This window comes from Arachis ipaensis, chromosome B6, assembly GCF_059453495.1.
Source record: "Arachis ipaensis isolate K30076 ecotype BB chromosome B6, ASM5945349v1, whole genome shotgun sequence".
Taxonomy (NCBI): Eukaryota; Viridiplantae; Streptophyta; class Magnoliopsida; order Fabales; family Fabaceae; genus Arachis; species Arachis ipaensis.
This window is the reverse complement of record NC_142441.1, coordinates 142,909,846-142,933,860: the sequence shown is the minus strand read 5'-3', so window position 1 is coordinate 142,933,860 and position 24,015 is coordinate 142,909,846. Positions and strand designations below refer to the sequence as shown.

At 34.4% G+C, this 24,015-nt stretch overlaps 3 protein-coding genes across 3 annotated transcripts; all 3 read right to left on the bottom strand.

The window, feature by feature from the left end:
- Nucleotides 1-1,172: 1,172 nt before the first annotated feature.
- LOC107647551 (uncharacterized) lies at nucleotides 1,173-2,722 on the bottom strand. Its single transcript, XM_088491122.1, has 3 exons — nucleotides 2,012-2,722; nucleotides 1,828-1,895; nucleotides 1,173-1,731 (listed from the first exon to the last, which is right to left on the bottom strand). Exons 1-3 carry the CDS (start codon nucleotides 2,720-2,722, stop codon nucleotides 1,173-1,175), a joined length of 1,338 nt encoding a protein of 445 aa, XP_088347248.1.
- Nucleotides 2,723-4,915: 2,193 nt separating this feature from the next.
- Nucleotides 4,916-8,885, bottom strand: LOC107605216 (putative GTP-binding protein OBGM, mitochondrial). Its single transcript, XM_088491903.1, has 6 exons — nucleotides 8,602-8,885; nucleotides 7,023-7,245; nucleotides 6,779-6,887; nucleotides 6,429-6,511; nucleotides 6,280-6,342; nucleotides 4,916-6,149 (listed from the first exon to the last, which is right to left on the bottom strand). Exons 2-6 carry the CDS (start codon nucleotides 7,155-7,157, stop codon nucleotides 5,001-5,003), a joined length of 1,539 nt encoding a protein of 512 aa, XP_088348029.1. The 5' UTR covers nucleotides 7,158-7,245; nucleotides 8,602-8,885; the 3' UTR covers nucleotides 4,916-5,000.
- Nucleotides 8,886-15,529: 6,644 nt separating this feature from the next.
- On the bottom strand, nucleotides 15,530-22,384 carry LOC107605217 (uncharacterized). The gene is made up of 5 exons (XM_016307006.3): nucleotides 21,835-22,384; nucleotides 20,233-21,554; nucleotides 19,999-20,068; nucleotides 18,084-18,216; nucleotides 15,530-15,944 (listed from the first exon to the last, which is right to left on the bottom strand). Exons 1-5 carry the CDS (start codon nucleotides 21,907-21,909, stop codon nucleotides 15,916-15,918), a joined length of 1,629 nt encoding a protein of 542 aa, XP_016162492.1. The 5' UTR covers nucleotides 21,910-22,384; the 3' UTR covers nucleotides 15,530-15,915.
- Nucleotides 22,385-24,015: the final 1,631 nt, after the last annotated feature.

Here is a 24,015-nt window from a genome sequence, read left to right as displayed (position 1 = left end):
TGGGGTACCTGGTTGTCAACCGTCCCGCTGGTCTGCTTTAACATTGTCCGGTTTCACCACGTTGATCGGGTGAAACGAAAGTTCAATGGGGAGCAGCAGGTGCTAGGCACTCCAGTGAATCTTGACAGGTATGAATGGTGGATAATTTCTTGAAAGTTATACGACTGTAGTTGTTTGTTATTCTGATAGTGATACTAGTTTATTTACTTACTGTGTTGAACAATAGGTATCTGACCACCACTGGCCGTGGTGAGGATGTCTGGTGGCCAGAGCGACTCCAGCAGTGGTATGACGATTGGACCCAGAGGCTCGACCCCGGTCGCAGGATCACCGTGCACCATACGTTTGACACCAGGCCTACCAGAGAGTACTACAATTGGTGGCGTGGGGCTTGCCTTGTGTGGCATCTATTGGGGAAGGAGGTTTTGGAGGACCCCAGGCTGGTAGAGTTGCCCCCCGACGTCCAGCCCACTGCCAGCCAGCCGAGAGACGTTCTCACCCTCCGATAGTCGAACACAAAAGGAACCTCCCCCCCATCCCTCGAACGGCTCTAGCTCTTCTATAACAAACACAGAGGCCCGCCTGTCACAATGAGTGACACGCATCTTCGATATTCCTTCTCTGTTCTTTTCAATGGCGGCCAAGAGTCTCTGTGAGAATCGGCATCCAGCAGCCAGCTGTGACTGCGCCTCTCTGCCCTTCGTCACGAACAACTTCTGCAATCTTTTGTACGTGATGCGACCAATGGCAGAAATCAACAAGTATCGGGTCCCCTTCAATACTGCGTTGATGCACTTGGACAAATTTGTCGTCATGTGACCAAACCGACGCCCACTGTCACAATGTTGTAGCCAAATCTCCTTCCTAAAACGACTAGCCCAGTCCACCATCGACGGGGAGACTCCTCTCAAGGTATCCATGTACCACTCGTACCCGGCCTTGCTTGGACTATAAGCAGCATTAATGAGGTATCTCTTCCCCTCGGCTGACTTGAACCGAGTCATTAAATTCGCAATCATGTGCCTGATGCAGTAAGCATGGAAGGCTCTTGGAGGATGCCAACCACTATCATCGGAGCTAAGCGCGGCCTTGATGGCCTAAGATCTGTTGGAGATAACCAGCAGGCCGTCTTGTACGGTGATGTGGCGTCTTAGATTAGTTAGGAAGAACGACTATGACTCGGTGCTCTCGGACTCTACAATGGCAAAAGCAATAGGCAGGATGTTGCTATTCCCATCTTGCGCCACCGCAATAAGCAACACACCACCGTATCTGCCATACAGATGCGTACCGTCTACAGAGACAAACAGCTTGCAATATTTGAAGGCCTCGACACATGACGGGAAAGCCCAAAATACCTTGTCGAACATGCTGCAGTCGCGTACCATGAGGTATCCATTATAGAACGGTTTGACGCGTAGGTCACAAATGGTACCAGGAAAACAACTCTGCAGTGCCTGAAGCAGCTTTGGAACCTTATTGTACGACTCTTCCCAATCCCCGTATATAGGTGCAATTGCCTTCTGCTTGGCCATCCACACCTTTTTGTAGGATGGTTTGAAGTGATAGCTTGCTTGGACCGCACCTTGCAAAATCGGAATGCTTACAGAGGGGTTGGACTGAATCAACGACAAGATGACCCTGCAGATCAGACTGCTGTCTAACTGATGATGGTCTTGAGACATGGTGGGTGCTAGACAACTGTGCACTCCACCCACCCTCCGAACCTCCCTGAACACAACAAAATAATATTGCTTTAGCCATATCGTACACCTACTTAATATATCGTAGAGAAGTACTGAAAAGCGCAAGTAAATTTAAGCTTACCAGTATCCGCGGTTCTGCCGAAGGGCCACACGGAGGCTCCATTGACACCTATTCTCAGCTTGATGGCACTGCACATGGTACTTTAACGGGTCCGATTCGATCACCCGGTACTCCGCACTCCTCCGAATACTGTAATTTTCACACCCTGAAGCACTGCCTCTCAGCTTCTAAACTTGTGGCCGACCCGAAACTCTACACCGCTGTCTAGGTTGTAATCCTCTTCACCCGTGTCAAGAAACGGAGTCCTCTCATGCATGGCGTCCAGATCCAGACTGTGATCCTGAGATGGAACTGCCGAAAGCGCCGAAATTGGGTGAGGTCGAGGCAGGACATGGCGCGCCACAGTCTGAACAGGTGTCTCCGGAACACACTCATCCCCATCCCCACTTTCAGACAAGTCGTTGTCCGCACTGTCCGCCACGTAATCCTCGTCTGACTCCTCTTCGCCCTCCTCTGCCTCATCTACTGGAATGGCGACATGAATGGGCGGTGGTGCGAGGGGTCGGTCGTCCTGTACATAGGTCGAGTGTACAGAACTCCCACCACCACTGTGTCCCACCTCTGCTGAAAGCTCCATTACCTGCTCCACCATGATCCTCCCATGGTTGTCGAACATCAGTCGCACATGCTCGTCCCCTAGAAGTCGGAATAGTCGAAACCGGAAGACTCTGTTACCCATGGGTGCCAGCAACCTATACGCCACCCTTCCAATTTTCCTCGCTTGTGTACCACCGAACTTGCTCAATATCAAACTCTTCAAATCTGACAACGTCCCCACACGCTGAGTGCGAAACAATATCGGATCCTCACACTCAAATGTCACCCCGTTGTCGCCATTTCTCATACGACAATTGGGATAAACAAGCACAACTATGTATGAACTATTACTGGCCATTAATGTCTTATGTTTGTGAGAAATATGAGACACAAAAAGGATAGAAAAAGTTTGTGAAGAATACCATAGGTTACACATCATTTTATAGCTGTTGGGATTGTCTTCTATATATCTCGTTTATACTATAAACGATATACGTCTATCTTGTTTACAGTGTAAACGAGATAGATATGGTTCGGCTGACATGTCATATCTTATTTACATTATAAATGAGATACATAAATTGTCATCTCGTTTACATTTGTTCACAGTGTAAACGAGATATGATTAGAGAATACAAAATGGTAAATATTTTTAAAATTATTTATTTCGGTAATTATTATTTTTATTTTATTTATTTAAATAAAAAATCTGTATTTTTAGTGTAAAATAGTTTATACATATACAATATAAAAAAATAATTATTATTTTCATTCACTGCGTGAATAATTATCTAAAAAAATAATGTAATAGTTATACCATGCATCAAAATTAAAGTCTATTTCGGACCCAAAACAAAAGAAGGTAAGCTTATTGAATGAGTCCTAGCTTGCGTAATCACCTTTGTCTTTGCTCCTTGGCATTAATTACTTGCATCAAAATCGCAATACCCAGCTACCAGCATTTGTGTTCTGCCAAATACCTCTAAATCGCGGAGGTGAGAAACTTAGACATTTTCTTTTGGCAAAAGTCAAATTCAGAATCAGAATCAGAACAGAATTTTCTTGTACGGATGACATCTAAAATTCGTATTTATCCCAAAAGTGCTTTATTTTTATTAAAAGTTTTGTTGAAAAAAATTATAGAAAAAGGTTAGATAATTAGAACTTTTATCATCTCTTTTTTGCTGGAAACATCATTAACGTTTAGAAAAATAAGTAGGGCTCAGTACTTTTTATAGTATAATTTCGTTAACACTTCTGTATAAAATTTTAATTCTACTATTTTGGGTGTGTAATATCGTTTTTAAAATTATTATACTCATGTGTTTGTCCTTTTAGAATAAAAAAAACTTACTTTTTTTAAACGCATTAGCCTTTCTCATAAAAAAGTACGTACTTTAAAAAATAAGTAAATTTGTGTTTCTAAGAAGATTTAGAAGCAGAAATTATCACCCATTTGTTGAGAAGTAGGCAAAAAACTGCTTCTGCGAGAATTAAAGAGAGATTGTAAAACTTTATTGTCATTAATGTTTGCAATAAATATTTAGAAATATATATTGTAGTGAGATAAGACTTTGTTATTCTTGTTGTTATTATTGTTGTATTTAGAAATATATAGGTGAATTATATAGTAAAGATGTAAGAGATTGAAAAAGATAGAACTCATATTTTAAACAATAAAATAATTAAAAAGAATTATAAAAAAAATTTATATTCTCTTTTTATACAATTTTAATCTGTATAGTAGAGTGTCCCAATATATATTGTCATTGACAAATGTCATTCTTCTTTTATAAATTTATACAAATATATAATAAAAAATTATGCATTGATTAACGTTATAAAAAATAGGAGCGGTAATAATAATTTTTTAAATATTGCAAAAAAATTATAAAAAAAATTAAATATTGCAAAAAGTGATCTCAACTCAAATTAAAAAGTAACACTATAAAAAAATTTATACTTTTAACTTTTTTGAGAGGCGGATCTAACCTTACACACGTTGCAAAAAAGTGATCTCAACTCAAATTAAATATTGAATATTATTTTAAATTAATTAACTAATTTTTTGAAATAGATTTCAGCAAACATGGCATCTTAGAGTTAGAATCGTCACATAAGCAATTTTACATCAACCTCCAAAGATGTAATTAAAACATTTAAAATATTAAGCATAAAACTAAAACAAATTAAAAACAGAAATATTCTTAAAACTTTTCTAAAATTTTACATACAAAAAGAGACTTTATTTTCAATGTATAAGAAACAACTTTAGTCTTTAGAAGTCAATCAACCAGCACAATATTCTTAATATACTAGGTGGATCCGCTGAATGTAAGATTAAACTGCCTTAAATTTTTAATCACGTGTTTTCTGTTGTTGACTTGTTAGATTAAAATAAACTGCCTTAAACTACGGTGTCTAATATTTATTCTCTATTGTTGACTTGTTAGATTCTTGAGGAACTACGGTGTCTAATTTTTGTTTTATTATTATTACTATTACTTGCATTAGAGGAAAGCATCAAATATTTCATTAAAAAAAGTGGACATATCAAATGGTTATAATGATTATTGCTTTTTAAGAGTTTATCTTGGTTTACACCCTAAACCCTAGACTTTGAGTTGAGTATCAATCTAAGCAAGCAAAATTTGATCTAAGCAAAGACCACATGACATTTCACCATTGACAAGCATTTTGAGGCCAGCTTTAAGCTCTGGTATCCCTTCCTCCAAAACAGCACACACCGGAAATATAGGAACATCATGGACCCTTCTCTTTAACTCATCGTATACTTGGTCTGCACCTTCCTCATCAATCTTATTTGCCACAATCAACGATGGTCTTCTTGATAAACCTTCCTGATGGTACTCAAGCTCAAGAATCAGGTCTCTCAGCTGTTCCCATGGCGGAATTCCCTTCTTTCCATTTAAAGCAGCAGCCAAGTCCAGCACATATGCCAGAACCTTTGTACGTTCTATGTGGCGTAGAAACGCATGTCCGAGTCCACGGTTTTGGTGTGCGCCCTTTATGAGACCAGGAATATCAGCCACAGTTATTGATAAATCATCAAAGTTCAGGTTTCCCAAATTAGGCCTAAGAGTGGTGAAAGCATAGGAACCAACACTAGGCTTAGCCCTTGATATGGCTCCAAGCAGAGTGCTTTTCCCAGCATTTGGCATTCCTACAAAGCTAACATCAGCAATGCTCTTGAGCTCTAATACAAGAACAGTATCGGAACCAGGCAAGCCGGCTCTCAGAGAGGAGTGATCGCCGTCATGATCCTCGGCATTAGATATGTCTTGACATGACCCTGTCATTGCAGTTGAAGTCTTCCTTGAGTCTTTGAAAGTAGATGCATTGCCCAGACCACCCTCTCCTCCACGAGCAATGACAATTTGTTGACCTTCTTCTGTTACCTCAGCAACATTGTATAGCATGTCTCGTTTTTCTCCTATATCCTCTGCATCAGATTTGGAAGTTCCGCTAGCAGTTGAAAGCTGAGGAAATTCATCTGTTGGTGCAACTTGTCTTGATTTTACAGATTTCTGAGCATTTGTTTCAGCAGCTTCTGATAAGCTGCAGCCAGTACCATGTATTTCTTTGACTCTTTCTGCACCAGAAACAGTGGATACTAAATCACCATTGCTAGGGTCAGAAAGATCACCAACAAGTGCACCAGGAATTTCCCAAGGATCAACATCTGCAGAGGGTTGAATTTTGACCATAGCAGGACTATCACCGCTAACAAGATGCAGTACAGTACCAACTGGGACATGGACAACCTACTAAAAGAACATGATTTTGGAATGGAATCAGAGTTGTGTATTGCACACAGATGGTCAAACAAAGGAAACGAATTTCTGAAACATGTTACATGCATAAAGAACAGATTTTACAGATAAGACCAATTACCTTATCTGCACCCCTTGTTCCTATCTTATTCTTCGATGTTCCTTGTCCTCCTTTCTCAGCTATCTACAGGGAGACCAATACTGCCATTAACTTTTCATACAAGAAATTTCATCATTACGGAGAAATATCTTAGAAGAATAAGTGCATACAAGGTGACGTTGTAAACCACTAAAGTCCCAAACTCTAGGAGAGCATTCCAGAATCACATCTCCGCCTCTGCCACCATTGCCACCTTAATTGAACACAGACATCAAAGTATCATTGTTATCTGTTCCATTGTACTCTATCCAGATTTCCTACCAAAAAATTTGATAGTATCATGGATAACATAAGTTTTACTACAGAGCAGTCAATTGAATAAATAGATGACAACTTCTGTGTAGTGTTTATGGTTTTCTTAAAAAGCATATATAGAAACTATCATTGGAAATATCATTGTATTTTGAAAGAAATCACCAAGATACACATTAAGACTTCATAAAGAGAAAAGGGAATGCACCATCAGGTCTGCCCAAGCGATCATGTCGGCTACGGCGAAAGCTGGAGCAACCATGCCCACCATCTCCGCCTTTTGCAAATATCTTGACCCTGTCTATCATTTTTCTTTCCTACAAGACCAAAATGGACAAAGCCCAACACAGTGCATAGAAACAGAAAATATATCACAATCATCTCTAATTTTTTATGGATTAAGCCAGTAGAGATTATTAGTAGTAATAGTAATAATAAATTGGAAATTCAACCTGTAAAGGAGCAAGCTTGGACTTATTGTGAGGTGTATCTGAGTAATGAGAATAAAGTGTAAATGACCATCTAGATCCACACGTATGTCGAACGGCTTCTACATGTCGTATAGATCTTGCTTGAAAGACCAACATTTGTGGATGTTCAGTTATTACTAGATAAGAGTGTAACTTTTTGAAGTAGAACCAAGCTAGTCCTTTAAACTCGGTTGAAACTTCAAACCTTCAAAAAGGAAAATGCAAAAAGAAGATTGAACATATAATTTATATATTGTTTATTAACCATGTTATAATTAATAACTATAATTTTATCGATATTAAAATTTTAACAAAAATATATCCGAAAAACATTAATTAAGAATCTAATAGTACAGTTTAAAAGATGAATACAAGTTTTCAGTTTGATGAGAATAAAATTTGAAAATCATATTACCAAGAGCCATCTTCACTGGATCAGGTGCTGGTGACTTATAATTATATGATTTTATAGTTTCTTTAATAGTTTAGTTATGTGCATCAGTATTGCAAATTTATACAGATTTATAACCAATGCATAATATGATACACTAAGTACATAATACAACATCAAAGCTACTTCCATACAACAACATTTTGTACAAAGCTGTAAGAGCCTAATTAAGTCCATTTCTATGGTTGATCACAAGCAATACCATTAATACATTATCCAATTTTTGGAGACACCAACTATCAGTGGAAACAAGGAATCAAGGATAAAACATCAAATATATTAAAAGTGAGGGATTGTAGGGGAGACAATCTTCAGAGTGAATAGGCCCAATATAATATTTTAAGAGAGTTACGGAGAGAGATCATGGAAAAGGATATTCTTTAGAGTGAACAGGGTTCAATATTTGACATAAATGTCTGATATCCTCCCTAAACTAAGCTACATGGGTAGAGGTATGAGGTATTACAAATTTGCACAAAATAGGGTGGCAATACAAGAGAAAATATTACATAACGATATCAAATTATAAACTAAAAAATAATTATATCATAAAATAAATGTAACTTTCAAAATTTCAAGCAAAAATATCTCACGAGACTTTGATTTTAAAGAATATAAGAATAGTTTGTTCATCTACAAGTAAATCAAATACCTTGTGATATTTAATGTTTTACAAAAACCAATTTGTTTTATTTATTATAATACTTGATCAAGAGACCTAATATTCCTAATGTGTAATAACACATTATCACGAAGCTCAAACAGTTTTGTATGATCAGCATGGTTTTATAAATAGACTTTCACCCCTCTCCATAATGAAACTAGGATGCACAGGAAATCATAATGTTCACAAGGAACTTAATCAAATATGAAGCCATTATTATAGATCGTAGATTCTTTTAGGACCACTGCAGTTAAACTACAGGCAAACAATAATTTAGAATGTTTTAACAAAATCACAATGAAGCAAAATGCAAAATCAACGAACCTTAACAAAGCAAGATACAAAATCAGAAAGCAAACCCTAATGAAGCAAGAAGCAGAAACTCAAAAAATTAGTAAACCCCCAAAACCCCAAAAAATTCACAGAACCAGAAAATCCATACACACCATCTTTGTTTGGTGCTACTGTCTCAGCTCGCTATCACTGCCATCTCAGTTCTCCAGGCAGTTCGCCATCGCCAGCTTGTCGTTCTTCTTCGTTCTTCGTCAATGAGAAGAGAGAGCGAGTTGTTCTGACAGACAACGAGTGAGCGAATCGTTCCGACGAATGAATGAGCGGTTCCGAGATATGAGAGTGATGAGGAGTGGTGAGTAACGGGGGACAGTGACCGATGAGCGTAGGTCACTTGGTGAGTGAAAATGAGTGTGTGTAAAACGTTACAATCAGTCATGGATGATATAAAAAATAAAATATAAAAAATAGTTTTTTTACTTAATATTAAATAATTATATATAAATATAAAATTATTTTATATTAAAATTAATTTTTAAATTTAACTGAATGATGATATAAAATATTTTATATTATTTACATCAAAAATAAACTTAGAATGCACATATACAGTGCATCTAAATAATAAAAATCTGATCAAAATCAAACAAAGAGAAATAGTTTGTCTTTAAAGTTTAAAGTTTCAAAAGAAAACAAGTGCGGGCATTGATATTATAATAAAAATGAATTTGGCTCCTCTGAAGTTGTTCATTTACTTTAGAAAAAAAAATATCGTAATCTAAACCTTTAATAATATAAATGGTTCTAATTCTCTTAGATAAATAAATACATTAAATGTAGACTCTTTAATAGAATTCGTTGAAAATCGTGCGACAACTGCAGCAGCTTCCAAGACTGCGTAATTTCTTCTTTTTATTTATCTTCTCTCTCTTTTATTTAGTTTTTTTTTCTTTTTCTTCAACAAAAAAATATTTTCGATTCTATTATTTCACAACATTTAATTTTCTTTTTATGTTTTATTATCATGTTCTTCTATGATATTGTTGTTGTTTTGGTTATTTTTTTTCTTTTTTATTTTTGTCTTCTGTAACTTACATTTAAAGTTTTGTCATGAAAGAGATTAATAGTAATCACTAATAATTTTTCATCTTTTTTAAATCTTGAACAATTTTTTGAAAAATCTGATAAAAAGTATAAAATAAATTAATTTAAAATGGATCAAGAAATGTTTTTTTTATTTTTTATTTTAATATAAAAAAATACTCATATAAATGTACTCAATCTTTTTTAGATAAATGTACTCAATTTTTTTTGTTTATACTTGAAATAAGAATGTAACTGAGAACAAATTAAAGAATGTTTAGAGTAACTAATGATATGATGTTGGTTTAATAGATCTCTAATAAATTGATATTGATATACATTAAATTAATTTATTTATATTTTTATGTATTTTTATGTGTTTATGATGTTTGTTTCATGTCTAATGTTATATTTTAAATTTAAATGTGTGAATGGTTAAAGAAAATATAGTAACTAAATGATAGAATGAAATTATTTTTTTTGTTGAAAAAAAAAAGAAAAAACTAAATAAAAGAGAGAGAAGATAAATAGAAAGAAGAAATCACGCGGTCTTGGAAGTTGCTGCAGTATTTTCAACGAATCCTATTAAACAGTCTACATTTAATGTATTTATTTATCTAAGAGAATCAGAACCATTTATATTATTAAGGGTTTAGATTGCGTTACTTTTTTCTCTAAAGTAAATGAACAACTTCAGAGGAGCCAAATCCAATAAAAATATCCAATCATTTTCCATCTGTAAATACTAAATAGACATTTTTAAGTGATGTCTATTGTTGTATAATCAATTTATTTTTAAAAAATATAAAAATATTTTATCTTCTAGTTTTTTATGGTATAGCTACGGGCAAAAAATTAATCCGTTGCGAATCTGAATTTTATTTAAGAGTTCTCTATTGACTAATAGATTGTTGCATGTATAAGGTAGGATTCGAATCTCTAACACTTATTTAAACGAACTAATGAACTAAATTGGTTAAAAAATACCTTATTAACAAAATAAAATATATTTTATAAGGTAAAAATTCAGATGCAGTTGTCTTCAACATGTTAAATCATCTAAGTATTCTCAACTATTTACTTCACATAAAAATAATTACATGTGAATTTTCACCCAATTATAAATATAATCCAAATATAAAAATATTTTCATATGAGTAAATTTCTTATAAAACTTAATACAAATCAGACCAAATTGTGTTTAAATAATCTTCAATCCACTTTAAATTTTCAAAATTTGAGAGTAAAAAAAAATTGGTTAAAAACCAAAATGTCTAATCTAAAATTCTCAAAACTCTCTAATTTTGAACCTGCAATCTTCAATGTCAGTCGCCCAATCTGCATCCCCAAAGACAAAAACACGAAGATCAGTAGACTTTTGAAAACATAATCCATGATGATACGCATTTGAAAGATAACGGAAGATCCTTTTCAAGGCTGTCTAGTGGATGTTGCTTGGGATTTCTCAAGAATTGACTAATGCAATTCACAGAGAAGGAGATCTCTGGATGAGTTAAGGTTGCATATTGCAAACCCTCCAACAAGAGACCTATAGAGAATTGGATTTTTATATGGTTCAGACCCATCAGAAATCAACTTGAGAGAGGATAGCACAGGGGTGGGGACAGACTTGAAACTAGAAAGGCCTGTACCTCTTAACCGATCAAGAATATATTTTGATTGTGAAATGTGAAGTTCACCAGTGCCAAGCATATTAAATTCTAAACCAAGGAAATAATTTAAACCACCTAAGCCTTTAAGAGAAAATTTAGAGTTCAAGTCAGTGATTAGAGCATCAATTTCAGTCTTGTGATTACCAGTTATAACAATATCATCCACATAAGCATGTAAATAAGTAGTAGAATTTAGTATGTCGAACAAATAAAGAGGTACCAGCTTTGGTATTAGAAAAACCATAAGTGAAGAGAGCAGAACTGAGTTTAGCAAACCAAGCTCTTGGAGCTAGCTTGAGGCCATAAATGGCTTTATCAAGCTTGCACACTAATGAAGGATTGAAGGGTTGCTGGACACAAAGCCAGGAAGTTGTAACTTGAAAACATCCTCGGTTAAATCACCATTCAAGAAGGCGTTGTTAAAATCAAATTGGCAAAGCGGCCAACCATATGTAACAGCAAAGGAGAAAACAATCCGAATTGTAGAAGGATGAATCACAGGGTTATAAATTTGGTTAAAATCGATCCCTTCAACTTGATGACACCCTTTGGCCACCAAGTGGGCTTTATATTTTTTAATACTTTTATCAGAACCATTTACATTCAATAATAATAGAATTGGAAGGAGGGTCAATGAGATGCCATGTATGATTCTTGATCAAAGCATCATATATTCCTCAATCAGGGCTTGGTGCCAATGAGCAGAGGATAAAGCCTGAGAAAGAGTCTTGGAAGGATATTGAGTGAGATTAATGTTAGAGACAGCAGCTAAAGCTTTTGGTTTAAGAACACCAGATTTCGATTTGGTAACCATACTATATGTATTAGATGATTTAGGGGTAGGTGAAGAAGTAAAAATGGGGGCCTAGGGTAACTGAATTTCAAGACCAGATATAGGTATAGAATCATGAGTAGCATGCTGATCCGAGGAAGTAGAGGGAATAGAATTGAAGATAGGTAGTTAGGGTGAATTCAATACATTGATATTAGAAGTGGATGGAGAAGTGGAAGCAGGATGAAGAACATCATATGTGTTAAGTGTATTAGTCTTAAGAGTAGAATTAGAAATAGAAGAAGTGGAGTCTGCCGTGATAGGTAAGGAATTAGAATCGGGAACAAGAGGTATAGGAGGCACAGAGGTAATTGTATGAGACAAAGAAGAAAAATCAGATGTAGCAAAAGAATTAGATGAAAAGAAAATTGAAGATGGAAATAGTTTTTCATCAAAGATAACATTTTTTACAATTAGAATTTTTCCTTCACGAGTAAGACATTTGAAGCTTTTGGATTGAGGAGCATAGCCAATGAAGATGCATTGTTGAGATCTAAAATCTATTTTATGATGGTTGAAAGGTCTAGTGTTGGGGTAGCATGCATAACCAAAAACCTTGAGCATGTCATAGTTGGGTTTAATGTTGTGAAGCTTCTCAAAAGGTGATTTAAAATCTTAAATCTAAGACTTTGGTTGCCGATTTATGAGGAAAGCAGCTGTAAGAAAAGCATCTTCTCAATAGAGAAGAGGCAATTGAGCAGTAGTTAAGAGAGTTAAACCTATCTCAGTCACATGTCTATGTTTGCGTTCAACAACTCTTTGTTGTTGATGCGTGTAAGGACAAGAGAGGCGATGAACAATACCCTGGTCTTGCAAAAATATCCTAAATGTGCTAGAAAGGAATTCTTTGCCATTATCAATTTGAATGGCTTTGAGAGAGTGGCCAGTTTGCCTTTCCATCAATACTTTATACTGCTGAAAAATAGAGAAAACTTGAGACTTGGACTGCATCAAATATATGCAAGTATAGCGTGTAAAAGCATCAACAAAGCTCACATAATAACGAAATCCGGATCTAGAAACTGATGGAGCAGGACCCAAATGTCAATAAACACAAATTGAAAAGGAGAAGTGTATTCAGTTTGAGAAAGGGGAAAGAGGAGAGCCTGCATTTTCGCCATGCAACAATGATCACAAACAAAGGAATCAGTAGCTGAATTTTGATTAATATTTAATAGGAATATTACATTGTTTGAGGACACTTTTTACAATAGAGTTAGAAGGATGTCCAAACCTTCTATGCCACAAAGCAAGATTGAGATTACAAGAAGCTAAAAAAGAAAATTATGATCATATAATGCTGTTGGCGCACACAAATCAAAGGAATATAGTCCATGTCTAAGAATTCCTTGAAAAAGTGTTTGCTTGTTGACCTAAGATTTAACAAAACAATAGAAGGGGTGAAATTCAAAGAAAACATTGTTATCTAAACAAAACTTTGATACACTGATAAGATTCTTTGCAATTTCAGAAATGTGTAAAACATTTTTAAGAGCAAAAAGATGATTATTATGAGGATTAAGCAAAGAAGAAGAACCAGTGTGTTTGATAGAGATACCAGATCCATTTGCTATATATAATTGATCAGGCCCAGTATATTCAGCTGAAGATACAAGGTTGGCAGAATTATGTGTGAGGTGGTGGCTTGCACCGGTGTCGGGGTACCATGCAGTGTCAGCAATGGAAGAGGTGGAAGTGAGGTAGCACTGTGGCTGGTGAAAGGAGGAAGAAGGAGGAGGTGGTGGATTAAATGAACCAGCATCGGTTGAATTTGAAGAGTATCCATTGTATGCTTGATCAAATCGATAGAAGCAGTGTAAAGTGGAATAGCCTGGACAATTACACACTTGGCAGCAAAGACGATTTGTTGTTTGCCATGAATTTCTTCCACCGCGTGCAAATCTTCCACCACGAGCACCTCTTCGTCCTCCAGAGGTTCTTCCAGCAAATCTTGGATTGGAAAGATTTGATTGAGCTAACTGAGCTTGTGCTAATCCAATGGAAAGTTGTTTGAATTTTTCCAGCGTTTCTTGATGAGAAATAAGAAGAGTTTCAACCTCTCCAATAGTAAAGAGTTCAGGTTTGGTTTGAATAAGTGTAATGCATCGTGAATAATCTTCAAGAAGACCATCACATATGGCTTCTATATGTGTTTCATTCAGGACATCATACCCAAGAGCAGTGAGAGAGTCAATAAGTTTTTTTATGGTAGCAAGATACTGGTTGATGGTGAGAGAGTTTTTCTTGACATTCTTGAACTGAGTTCTTAATTACTTGATCTTTGATTTGGTGGATTTAGCAAATATTTGATGAAGTTTGTGCCAAATTTAAATAGCAGATTTGCAATGTACAATTTGGTTCTTGAACGAACCATCAACAGATGCAGGAAACCAAGAACAAAGATTAGAATCATTTTGCATCCATTCAATGTACATACTTGAGATGGTACCAATAGCTTTTTCAGCATCAGAGGCATGCTTTGCAGGTTCTTTTCTTTCAACAATGTGATCTTCCAAATTCTGGCCCTTAATTTTGAAGAGAGCTTGTTGTTTTCATGTCACAAAATTGGTGTCATCCAATTTATTTGTAATGGGATTGAGTGTATATTTGTTGTTGGTTGCAGAAGCAGGAACAATAAGCGTCATGGATTCAAGATTTAAGCTCTTAATGCCACGTGAAAAGTTAATTTTGCAATGAATTATGCAGAGGAAACAGAAAACAAAGACTTTGAACAGCAAAAAAGATTTTGAATTCTTAGTATATGAGTAATATTTCTTTCCATTGTATTCCCTTAATTATTCAACTAGAAGTGTACTCTATATATATATATACACTAACTATAAAAGAGAACCAGAGGGTGAAAATAGAAAAAGTCTAGAGAGGCAACTAAAGTATAAGCCAAATAAGTCCATTTTTTTTTATTTTTTATTTTTTATTTTGAAATGAGAAATATTAAGAAAGTGAAGGATTATTTTTTTTTGTTTTGTAACAGACATGTTTTTTCAACTAGTTGGTTAAAATTAACTTTACCCCTTAGTTGGTTCCCTAATGAAACTGTTTATCATATGTTAAACATTAGAATAACAATGACATCAATACTAGGACTTGTTTGGGTGAACTAAAAAAAAAAAACTTTTTTCAAAATTTTTTTTTAATTTTTTAAAAAGTAAAAATAATTTTATGTTTTAGTACAACAATATAAAAAATATTTTATTTAAAATTTTTTTTTTAAAATTATAAATTATAACTTAAATTTTTTTTTTACTTTTATTATTGAAAATTTGTTAAACATACTAAAATTTTTTTTCATTTAAAAATAATTTTTTTATGAACTTAATAACACCTAAATAAATACTTAATTGAATTGGTGACAGTACAATCAACTTAGCTCAGTTAAAAACTCTGAACCAAATTGATCAATTTTAAACTTAACTAAATTAATTAAAAGATAAAAATTTAGGGATAAAATTTGCTCCACAAAATTTTCATCTTACATTTTTGTATATTTCAAAACAACTCATATTTTCTATGCTTGATCTACATGGTACATGCTACTCAACCAGCAGCTCTCTTTCTAGTTAGTATTAAATGGGGGAAGTAATATCTTATTGCTAAGCACTATTAGGATATGAATAACAAGACATAATGATAGAACAGAGTAGACCGACATATACCTGGTATATCTGAAAATATCTGAAACTACCTGATTAAAGTATAACTATTGCCTATTGAAGCGCCTACAATTATACACAGACCTCAATATAGTTCTATACATGTTTCAACTTCTGGCGAAATGGGAACAAACAAAAAAAACCATCATTTGATAATAATAAAAAAAAAAACCCCAGTTTTTCCACAGCTACACAGTTGCTTTGCGAAGGCTATCCATTCATCTGTTTCTTATTTTGTCCTGCATATATTAAAACATCATTTATTATTTAACAGAGAAATCTAAAAGCAGTTCTTTGGTTATCCATGTCCTAGTCATATATCGCTATTATTTTGTTAATTACATGCACATTTGCATAGTTGAAAAATGTGTATGCACCAACTTGTCCCTTCTACATAAAAAGGCAGCCTGGTGCACAGCATCTCGTGTTAAACACAGGGTCCAGAAAAGGATCGCACCTAAAAGGTGTAATGTATGCAACCTAACTGATAATTACATCAGTGGCTGTTTCTACAGCTTGAACCCGTGACCTTGAGGTCACATAAAGACAACTCAACCTGTCCATTCTACATGCATAGTTGAAAATAATCTTAAATGCACAACAAAGTTTGCACCAAGATAATCTATAATGGTAAAGATGTCATAGAAGTTATTGACGTAATTATGCAAAGATCCTATTGAATTATCTCAGTACATCATGGAATAAATCTTCTACCTCTTTCTGGCGTTGTAACAGGACAAAGACAACAGAATAATAAAATAGCAAATATATGGTGTTTTTATGTCTAGCTATATTGCCAAATTTCAACACCCCAGTAGTGAGTGATTCTTTAAGAATATGAAATGGAAATCTGCCATCAATACATCAAAACCGAAGTATAGAGGACAAATAGAAGATAAATGCAACTAGAAAATTAATGCTCAAGAAAGTAGCAAGGCAGTGATATCGCTCTACATGGATTAGAGCTAAGATGAAACAATTTGATAAGAGCATTAGCTGAACAAAAATGTCATTAACTCATAAACATAGATCTTTCCTAGCAAGTTAGAGGCAAAGAGATCCTTGTGAAATTGTCAGTATTCCCCCCACCTCCAAAATGAACAAAATGAGTGCATAAGCACAAGCAGGACAATGCCATTACAGTTTTTTTTTTTTTTAAAATGACGGGCCAGCCCACCAAGAAAAGGGGCGGATTATAATTTTTAGAGTGCCTATTTTGGTGGGGCAGGCTGGCCCGCCGTGCTTATTGGAGGCACGGGACAAGATGGGCTGGCCTGTTTCCCATTCCTAATAAAGATACGGAAGTGCAGAACCATCAACAGGTGGTCCAAAGTTTCAATTCATGCTGAGTGCTCCTCAAGAACCCAAGATTGTTCCAGAGAAATGTCATTGCTTAACTATGCAGCATGAGATCTTAGCAGTGAGAACAGTGAGAGGAGGAATAGCACCTAATAAAGACAGGTGAAAATAATTTGCCAAAATTCTTTTTTTTATCATTATTATTTTATTTGCCCCAAAAGCAGAAGTTTCAAGAGCATAAAGATAGAATACGAACTACCAAAATAATTGACCATAAATCTGCCAAACATAAATCATCATGAAAAAGTAGGTTAAATTAATCTAATAATTTAAAAAATTGTAATTAAATCCTCAAATTTTACCTTTTTTCTAAATCTTACAATTTTTTACTAAACAAAAGTTTGTAAACTATAAATACGTTGTCACAAACTATTTCTCAAAACTTTATATCTTATTGCACACCTTCACCCTTAGAATCCTTTGGGCTTGAAACATAGACATTGCACAACTCACCTATCTTGTGCTGAAACTCAACTTATTTTATTTAGAAGAATGAGGATAACAATGATTAAGCACTAAATCAACTTAACCACAGAGACTACCATATCATAAACCATTTTACACGAACATTTTAATGTTCTGCAAAGGCAAATTAATAGCATCATATCTTCAATAAACATATTTGAACCTACTATGCAATTGAATGAGTCCATAGAGTTTATCTTAATTCTCATATATTTCCTCACAACATACTAACAGTCAACACTTGTACGTGAACAGGGAATTAGAAAAAAAAAAACAGCCGAGTGTACAAGCATCCTGCACTATCACAAGGTCCAGGGAAGGGCCGCACCCAAAGGGTGTAATGTATAAAATTATAAGGATTCAGTTAGAAGTAGACACTTCACTCGCAAGGGCATGGGTGCTTTAAATATACTTTTGTAGACCTCACAAGGTAGGAGTCTCATGCATTTGGCACCCTTTTAACTTATAGTGACCATTTTGACATGCCAATGAAAGTACAAGGAAGCAAGGAGCAATAAATAGATTTAACCAAAATTTATGATTAGTCATTTTACCTTTCTTGATATTTCTCCACTTGTCTTTAAGGTCAATAGGTGAACGGGTCTTATCAAAAACATGATGACCAAATTCTAGAATTCTATTCCAAGGGATTCTCTGATTTTCCTTTGAGAACCTTAACACTCCTTCCTGCAATGTTAGAATCATAATTAATGCTATCAATTGAAGATTACAGATATGAAACTTGTTTGAGTAATGGAGTGTCAAAAATATTAAATATCAACAGTATATCAAAAGATATCTCTTATATTGTTGAGTTCTCCAAAATTTGGATTTTTTTTCTGTTATCGCGTCTATAAAATCATTCTATTTGCATCATTTAGAAGCCAAATGTCAAATCCGATCCTGCAAGACTAGCATATTTGAATATCTGTTCTTGGCCAAATGCACATGACGGTGGATTTTACACTGCCACAAAGATTTGGCTTCATTCCTTCTCCCCAAACCAACAGTATTAGTCAACAGGAACTTGTCAAAGATTTGGCTTCCGTCCTTCTCCCAAACCAACAGTATTAGTCGACAGGAACTTGTCAAAAGTTCTAAGCAATCCGATATACCAAATAAAGCATATCATAGATATATCTTTATTATCCTACTCGTATCATGGAAACATCATAGAGCATCTTAAATTATTTCTTACAAACCACATCTATATTTCTTTAGATTTTATTCTTTCTTATATTAATTCAATTATGATTTGGAAGAGTAAACCTTGCATCTGAGGATGGTTGTTGCATTGTGACCTAGAGCATAACAGAATAAAAATTGGAAACAGTCTCTCCACAGTGAGTAATAGAAATTGAGGCCTTGTGTTGGCCTTTGGTTATTTAGGAGTCCCTATAACACCATATCTTTGAATCAGTTCTAATATCGCATACGACTACCCTTCAAAGCCCCGCCAGTCAGTTTCAGTCTTCGTTCTCTCCTTTCTCCTTCCTTGCCTTCAACATAGTTAATTGATGGACAGAACACCCTCATGCACACACCATCAGAAATAAAAGACGAAGTTAAAAGTTGCATTAGTGTTCTGGCTAAACTATAACAGCATTGATTGCAATTTTCTCACTAGGAGGGGTCAGGCGGTCAGCTATAAAGAGTTAAGGACTAACAGTGCAATAGTGCCTTGTCATATATTGTACTCCCCAAGAGAGTTTCAATTATCCTCCATGGAGTACAAAATTTATACTCCACATTGTTTGACAACTACTCATTTATCTTTTATTTATTATTACATGTTCTCTTTCTTCAACTATTTTGTTGTGATAATTAATGTGAAAGAAGAATCATTCTTCCTTCGTGATGTATATAAGAATTACACATCAAGTAATTGTCCACTTTCAAAAATTTCACTTTTTATTCTTTTTACCAATTATAGATATTACCCTTATTCAACAACCTATCTTGTCACTCTTATTAAATAATTCTCTGTACTTTCAGTAAGGCAAGCTGTTCCAATCATTTCCTTGATCATTTCCTCCAATCATTGTTTGATCATTTCCAATCATTTTATTGGCCCTACATCACCCTAATTTCTGTTAATTGACAATCAGCCTAAGCAAACCACTCTAAAGTAGTATCAGTCCTAAATCTTAAATGTAACCCAAAAACAAATAAAAAGATAAACATCTAATTGAAATGAACCTCATGTTTAGTCCCAAGTCCTAACCACCAGAAATATGTACATACATTATACTAACACATACAACACCTATAGTTGTGTAAGAACTTCATCTTTACTTCTGAAAAACACCCACCAAACATTCAAATGGTGCAGGGTGGGTGTGTGTGCGCGCATGTGCACATAACTGACACTGGTTTGAACCCCGTGGCAGGGTTAGAGCATAGCAACAATAACTCAGTCGGTTATAGAAACAATGACTTGAAAAAAAAAAAAAAAAAAAAAACTTATACCTGCAGAATTTTTTCTTCTTCAGCCGTCCAAATTAACATGTTTCGCCTTGCTAATGGAATTTTTCTCATTCTGCAAGAAAGACTACACATTTAAGTCTGCTACATAACTAAGAGGGAGCAAAAGTTTGCCAAAAAAATAGTTAACAGTGCACACAGGTAATGCTCTTGAGAAGGTAACTTTAAATGAATAATGAAGCAAGCATTTAGTCACACACAGAGAAATGAATGACTCACTCTTGCTTTTGCGAACTCTGTGATCGTCTTCGGAATCTGGAGCTGGTAACTTCCTCATTTATGTCACTGCCCTTTTCCTCTTTGAAGTTATTCCCCTGTAATAATGGTTTCTTGTAAACATACTGAGGATATGCTGTCTTTTGGATCTTCCTTTTGCTACAGCAGCTTCTCCCTGAGATGGCATCAGAATCTGAATTATTAGTTTCATTCACAGAACTACCTATTGCAGATTCCTCGTTTTCTTTAAGGGGCATCTTTTCTTTGCCAGTCTTCCTGCCCTTATCTCCAGATTTTACAGAACTTTCCTGCGTCCCTTGGGCAAATGCTATATCCTTCGAATGTCCTTCAATATGCTTTCCCAAATGCAAAGCATCCAAATGTCCTCCTTCCTCTCTGCCATTAATAATTCTTTCATGTACATCCTCCTTATTTAGTCTTGAGTCACCTGTTTTAAAGCTTTCTTTCAGTTCCAAAGATTTTGTCTCATCTGTTTCGACTTTTCCAGGTCTACCAAATTTGTCCTGGTCCAAAGAACCCTCAACCAGATTAATATCTACTGGCATAACTTCTTCACCACAGGATCTGAAATCACCATCAGAATAAGCTTGATCTTCAAGTGCTATATCACATTGAACACTAGCGTCTTTTTGCAATTTTATTGGCAGGCCAACCTTTGGCTGCAAGAGCTGAGCACCAACTTCATCTGTTCCCTGCCTACCATCACTGCCTAATGGGATCCCACCTCCATCATCAGGTTCTTTCCTCTTATCAGCCGATTTGGTCTTCACCAATCTGTCATTCATAACCACATCTTTATCCGACAAGTCTAACAAAGCATTCTTCGCTGAGAAGATCCTTTCCTTCAACTCTGGATTCATATTGACATTCCGACTGTACCAGCAATAAGGGCAGTAGAACTTACCCAAATCATCAAACTTAGGTTCGGACTTGATACACTTGGGGTGGAGCCCCACAGGGCAACCACTTCCACTACATACTAACACTCCCCCACGTTTATTGCAGCATAAGCAGATACTCTTGTCCAGAAAATCAATATCCTCATGATCGAGAATATCAAGGGGATTTTTATTGTAATGTTGATCAATGCATTCAACTGTTGGAACATCTTTCACGTTATCATCATCACCACCCCCATGTGATGTCTCAAATTCGGTTGCACAGTTTTTGTCCTGTTCATGATTGAGAACATCAAGGTGATTTTCATTGTAATGCTGATTAATGCAATCGACCATTGGAGCATCTTTTGCATCATCACCCCCACCCCCATGTGATATCTCCAACTCGGCTGCAACGTATTCATCCTGTTCAAAATGCTTAACAATTAAATACATTACCATCATAACTAGGGATTCATGAGTAATGGGACAACTTTTACTTCATAAACCCTTCCCTTCCCTTTCCTCTCTTCTCAAAAACAAGTATAACAACAATAAGAAAATTGGCGTATGCCATTTAACAAGACAACAAAATTTTGCGAATTGCAAAACAGACAAACTATCAGCAATCGTTAGAACAAATGAGCATATAATACAGAGAAATCGGGTTCGGAAATTAAAAGTTGAAGTTGAAGGGAGAGGTAACCTGCTTGGTGATCGGAGAAGGAGGATCTGCAGAGCACGAAAGCCTTCTACGTCCGCCACGTGTCTTGATTCTCATTATTCACTATTTGAAAATTTCGTCAGTTTGGAACGAAACGATGGAATGCGAAGCTTCTTCGTCTTGCTCGTTCACTGCAACTGCAAAACCCACTGGCCAGAAAGTGAGACTGTAATCTAAAATCGAAAAGACTATTTTGCCCCTAGGTGTATAGGCAAGAACACATAGACCACCAGAAGAGTCCTCTCCTTCGTCGTTTTGTTCCTCCACCCGCGATGTTCACTCATCTTCTGTCATCGTCGTTCGTTGCTCGTCTTCCGCCGCTGTTTACAATTTTTATTTTTTGTTTCTGTTTTGTTTTTGGCATCCATCTTCATGAACTGATATTAAATAATCTGCTACAATTTCAACTGATCCACGACCCCCATTCGACCCAGACCTCCAAATTAAACCACCGGCATTGTTTTCTTCTCTCAAATTAATTTAGATTGTTACATATGGAAAATTTTCAGAAATAAAACAAAATCTTTATTTTCCAAAGAAATAAAATAAAATTAATATTATATACTAAAATAATTTAATTTTAGGGCAATTTACTTAAATAAATAGAATAGAGAAAATATTTACCCAAATGTGCAAAACTGGTTCTTGTTACCTGCATGTGCAAAAAGCCATTTCTATGTAATCCGTGGCAACCCACCACGGTTTCAAAATGTGCATAAACCGTGGCAGGTCCCAGCGGATTATGGCCAAAAGTTATAGAGTGTAAACCATGGTAGGTCACCACGGTTTACTAAGGAGAGATGGCGTGCATAAACCGTGGAGAGTCACCACGGTTTATGAAGAAACTTGTTTGCACATAAAACCTTGTGGGTCACCACGGTTTATGTGTGGTAAATAATGGCTAGAAAATCTTGTTAATTTTATGTCCAATAGAAAATAAATTTATTAGCACAATAAATTTATGAGCAGAATCTTAAATTATGTCTTAGCAACAACAGCTTTTTATAATAGAAAGAGTACAATAGAAAAAAAAATCAGATAATACTAAAAAAATGATTTTTATAGTGCTTAAAAAATTGATGTCTATTTATTAAAAAATAAAAAATTAATATTTAATTTAAAATGATGAAATTTAATAAATTTAAAATATTTAAAATTTTTTATGTAAAATAAATTAGAAAAAAATTAGACTCCAATAATAAACACCATGAAATTTTTGGATTTTTTTCTATTATAAAATAAAAAAATATTTTTAAAAATAAATTACACTAACATTAATGTTTGGAATCTATGTTTTTATTTTTTATTTTGAATTTTTATGAAGTTTTCAAAATCTTAGGTGAACTTATAAAAACTACTCAAAAGTTTGTTTAAGCTTAAGGTGACCTCTCTCATTATATTCATCTTTATTTCTTCATTTATAAAATAAAGATTCATTACACTATAACATATTAATGAGTATAATAAAATAATTACTTGTTAATATTGGTATATTAATATTCATTAACATGCTTATTGATTAAATTTTTTATATAGATTTAATAAATTCACATATAAGTGTATATTGATACATTAGTATTTGTTAAATTTAAAATAAAAAATATTTATTATATTATAAGAATATTAATGAGTACTCTAAAAAATTATTAATAAGTAATTATTTTATTATGTTCATTAATATTTTTTATAGTATAATAAATATTTAAATATAGTGTAAAATGAAAAATAGGGATAAACATAATGAAAAAATAATTGATAATACATGTAAAAATTTTATAGTATATATTAGTCAATAATACATAAAGAGAACGAAAAAATTTTATTATAAATATTCAATAGAAATAGATGATTTTTTTTTTCTTTATAAAATGTACTATATAGTGTGTATTTATTAGGCTGCCTTTATTTTCAACAACAAAATAGGATAAGACACTGAAAATAGGATAGGACAAGACACTGATGGACAGAGACACAAAATTTTGTGTTCTTGTAATTCTGCTTGGTGATAAACTAGAATAAATTATGAAAATCTAATTTATTCTCATTTTTTTCATTAAAAAAATTTGAGATGAAAAATATAATAATAAAAAATATAATTATAAAAAATTAACAAGAATAATAAAAAAATAAAAAATAAGTTGTGTCTCTTGGACATAAAATTAA